General features: G+C 35.1%; 1 protein-coding gene across 1 annotated transcript; it reads right to left on the bottom strand.

The window, feature by feature from the left end:
* Positions 1–1449: 1449 nt before the first annotated feature.
* On the bottom strand, positions 1450–2108 carry LOC129319770 (triacylglycerol lipase OBL1-like). The gene is made up of 2 exons (XM_054964838.1): positions 1818–2108; positions 1450–1701 (listed from the first exon to the last, which is right to left on the bottom strand). The coding sequence occupies exons 1-2, from the start codon at positions 2106–2108 to the stop codon at positions 1450–1452; spliced, it is 543 nt and encodes a 180-aa protein (XP_054820813.1).
* Between the last annotated feature and the right edge of the window lie 1962 nt (positions 2109–4070).

The raw sequence follows: 4070 nt of genomic DNA, 5'->3' as shown, positions 1-4070 counted from the left end.
AAAGACAAGACGACATTAAACTTTACTCTAACTCGAAGTCTGATCTCTTTCATAAAAAGGATTGAGTTAGGCAACCTGTAGTTTACCCTTGTCTAGTGATAACTAGAAGATTAACAAGAACGGATTTGATCCATAGGATTGGGAGACTGGTCTTGTCAGTTCAGTATTCACTTAGCTTTTTTTTTTTGTCTTTTTATTCTATGAGAGGCAATAACCCATTCCAACATAATAAACTCAATTAAAATAGTAAAAACACTTATAATAATAATAAATCCATAATAATTTCCAACAATAAGAAAAAATATTTTTGTTATAGTACAAATGATTTAAATTTATAACTTTAACAAAAACAGTACCCAACAAAATTCAACAACACTATTTACAACAATAATTTAGAAATAAACTTAACAAATCTTTATACAATCATCTCCTTAGCATCAATTACACCTCAAACGTTTGTCAAAAATAAATTAATTATAATTATAATAAAAAAATTAATAGGACTGGACTAGATCAAGTAGTCCGGATGCCTAGTCACTTGTCCAGTCCAACCCGAAAAAATAGTCTGATCTTTTTAGTTTTTTTGGTTTTGAAGGACCAATGACTATACAGACTGAACAAGATTGAGATCATCTCAAATTAGATTGGATCAGACAGGATTGAATTTCAGTGCCCTACCCGGGAAATCCCAATGTTGTTATTCATGGTCGTACTGGTTTTATGTGTTCAGGTTAGTATGTTTTATGTACGTGCTGGATAATGGACATTTCATGGACTTCATGTTCGTGACTTTGTCCTCTTCGTAAGTATAAATTTATATCTATTTTCTTGGTTATTTGGTGCAAGTCAAATAAAATTAATAAGAATCAAGAATATTGAGAATCTCATATTTGTCCCATATCTTCTTTTTTCTCATTATTCTTCCTCTGCGTATCGTTCGTCATGATAAATGACTCAGTACCAGCTCTCAAAGTCCGCGTCATTAAAAAAAAAAACGTACGGAACCATGTGTGCACGCCAAAGGAAAAAATGTGCCTCTTTTGTTCACGAGTCATGGTGTTATATATATATATATATATATATATATTACAAGCATAATGATGTGGGTTACGAATAACAGGATTAATTACACTGATAAAGCATGGAATATGCTCCCATTTACTTCTGGACATTCCAATTTCTTGTCTTAATGACAATGATATTTTGAAAAACCAGCTATTATAAAAAAAACAGTCTCTTTCAAATGAAGTACGAACATCAGATGGCCAGCTAGTCCAAGTTTGAAAGGAGTGATCCCAAGTTATATATTATATTTATTAAAATAAAAATGTATAAAAATTATAAAATAATTTTAATAAATTTTTTATTTTTAATATGATATATATTTAATTTGAAGGATTCAATTTAATATAATTTTTTTTATAATTGATATATTTAAATATACTCTGTTCAATCTAGATTAACACAAATTAAATCTGAATTGTGATGAGCATTGGCATAATCTTGAAGAAGATGATTAGGCAATCCAGGGACTGCCAACCCAATAATCCTAAAAATTCTCAGAAGCCATCCTTCTCTGTAGTTCGGTCCATATTTGAAGCCAATAATGAAGCTCCTCATAATCTCCCATGCCGCATTTATCATCATTGACATCATCGCCCACGGCAAGAAGTAGTTCTTATTCAGCTCCTCTTCCACCATCTGCGTGCAATTCAAACAAAGAAAAAATAATCAATAATAATTTCTGACTCTTCAATTTCTGGTGATCGAAATCGATATAGTACTTAAATAGGGCGGTGTTTGAGTTTTTCTTCCACGTAGTCAGCATATTCATGATCTCCAACTCGAGGTTGCTCAAACGTGTAAACTCCTTCAAGTCTATCCAACAACAAGGTTTCATCGTGCAGCGACAATATTGCAGGAAACAGAATAGCGAGAGCTCTGCCCAAGCTATGGCCGGTCACTACGAACTTGGCTTCATTATTCGAATTCACATGCTGCTTTAGAAAATCCGTAATGGCGTAGTAGGCTTCTGGAGGGTGGCTCTCGTCTCTCTGAATTTTCTTAGGCCAACCCACGACGCTTTTCGGGAGGTCTAAGGCTTTCATGAAGCCTGCATGGATCTTTCCAACACCAGGAAGGTGGCACCGGATAAGTCAATGTCGGTGTCCCATCCATCCGCATCGAAGCGTTCGGTTTCTCTGAAGGCCACTACGTATGTGTGCTGTTCCTCGCTTTTATCTAACATGATGAAACCCTGAGTCGTGGCTTTTCCTGGATAATCTGTTGATTAAATATTAATGTAAGTCAATTAAGTGGAACTTGATCGTGTCATATGCAAAGAGAGGGCAACGTGTAATTCAATATCTCTTGCGTACCATTCCAGAAGTCACCACATTTTACGAGTTCCATCCAACGCATACAAGAAATTCCAAACCGAGATTAACGATACATTAAGTTAAAGCTAGCGAAACAAAGAAAAGAAGAAGGAGAAGGAGAAGGAGAAGGAGAAGCTAGTTGTAGCTAGTAAAATTGGTTGGCAAGTGGAGTATACCTTCCAGTGATTTTTGACAACAGTTTGAAGGTAACGTTCTCCACCTCGTGGGATGCTTTAGAAGCCATGACAAGAGAGAGGGGTCTCTCCACTTCCTTTCTCTCTTTCTCTACATTTTCTAATTATGGCCATTCATCAAATTTATAATTTATATAACATGACAGAGAGTGCAGCATTGTACCTACCATCGCCACGTTTGATACAACCATCTAATTCTACGCGCTTGTCGACATGCCCTGTCACTGACAAATATCCCGCGGAGCTTGGATCCGGCATCGCATCCTTGCCTGTTTCATTTCGCACAGTTACATATATGGACTGAATCGCTCTGTATGGATATAGAATAATATTCCAATTACCCAGTTTACGATTATCAATAACTACCCCGTACTGTGGATCTTAAAGCATCATGACTTCGGCAGAGACATGCAGTATCAAAATTAAAGGAAGAAACTGATTGAATATATACCTTGGAGATAGTTAGATAGGAGAGTGAAAACACCGTGGTTGAAAGAAACCAGGTTCAACCATCGCTCAAGGGAAGAACCAAAAGACTTAACTGGGTGTACCAAAAGTTGAAGTAATTGGTGGGCCACGACAGACACAAAAATAAGCCATAAAGTCCACGAAAATGGCCTCACAGCACTCCATAAAGTTTCTTCTGTGTAGGTCTGAGCAAAATAAGAACGGGAGGATCTCAGGGAAACCCAACTGGTCAGGCTTCAGTGACATATAACTGCAGGCGAAGTACTTGTGACGATCACCTCTGCTAGACATGGCTGAGAAACCAGATCAAGATAATGGGAACAAGAAGAATGAATGAAAGAGAATTCAGGGTTAACGGCTAGTGGCTAGAATATGATATCTACTAGACTCCAGTCTTAACTAGAGGCTTAGCTAGAGGCGGTAGTTGGGACAGCTCGATGAGTTAACCCTCAACCTGAATAAATTTAAAAAATTTTAGAATCCAGCTTAAAAATTTAAAATTTTTTTTTATTTTAAATTTATTCGAGACACCTAAAAAAATTTGTGCAAGTTCAAACTTAAATGGGCTTAATCCGAATATTCAAATTTTCTTTTTATTATTAATAAAATAATATAAAAATAAGATAAAAATTAAAATTAGTTAAAAATAAAAAATAAAATAAAATAATATTTAAGAATTCGGGTATTCAAGTTAATCTGAATAAGTCCAAAAACTCAAAGGTTAGGCCAAGCTAGGATATATGAAACTTTCTATATGTTGAAGTGTTTTAAGAACGGTTTAAATAAATCCGACCCACCTGAATTATCAACTTTAATCTTAACCCTCTACGTAAACCTTTGGGTAAAGATGGTCATGTATATTTTAGATGTAGATTGAATGAGCAGTTTGGCTACCAAATTTTCTTTGACTTCAGACTGCTTTATTTTAGATACAGTAGCAGTTTCTTATTTTTGAAGGCTTTCCTATTAGAATACTTCTTTTATTTTATCTGCGAAGTTAATCAAGAATCTATTAGCCCCATCATTAATT

Source organism: Prosopis cineraria, unplaced genomic scaffold (genome assembly GCF_029017545.1).
Source record: "Prosopis cineraria cultivar Desert tree isolate PC_DT_omini unplaced genomic scaffold, ASM2901754v1 PC9, whole genome shotgun sequence".
In the NCBI taxonomy this organism is placed as follows: domain Eukaryota; kingdom Viridiplantae; phylum Streptophyta; class Magnoliopsida; order Fabales; family Fabaceae; genus Prosopis; species Prosopis cineraria.
This window is presented reverse-complemented; position numbering and strand designations above follow the sequence as displayed.

What these genes read in the sequence shown, in the direction of transcription:
- LOC129319770 (XM_054964838.1), bottom strand. Translation starts at nt 2,108, where the DNA reads ATGAAAGCCTTAGACCTCCCGAAAAGCGTCGTGGGTTGGCCTAAGAAA. An exon ending in ATCATGAATATGCTGACTAC is followed by an intron (nt 1,702 to 1,817) that starts GTGGAAGAAAAA and finishes AATTGCACGCAG; the next exon opens with ATGGTGGAAGAGGAGCTGAA.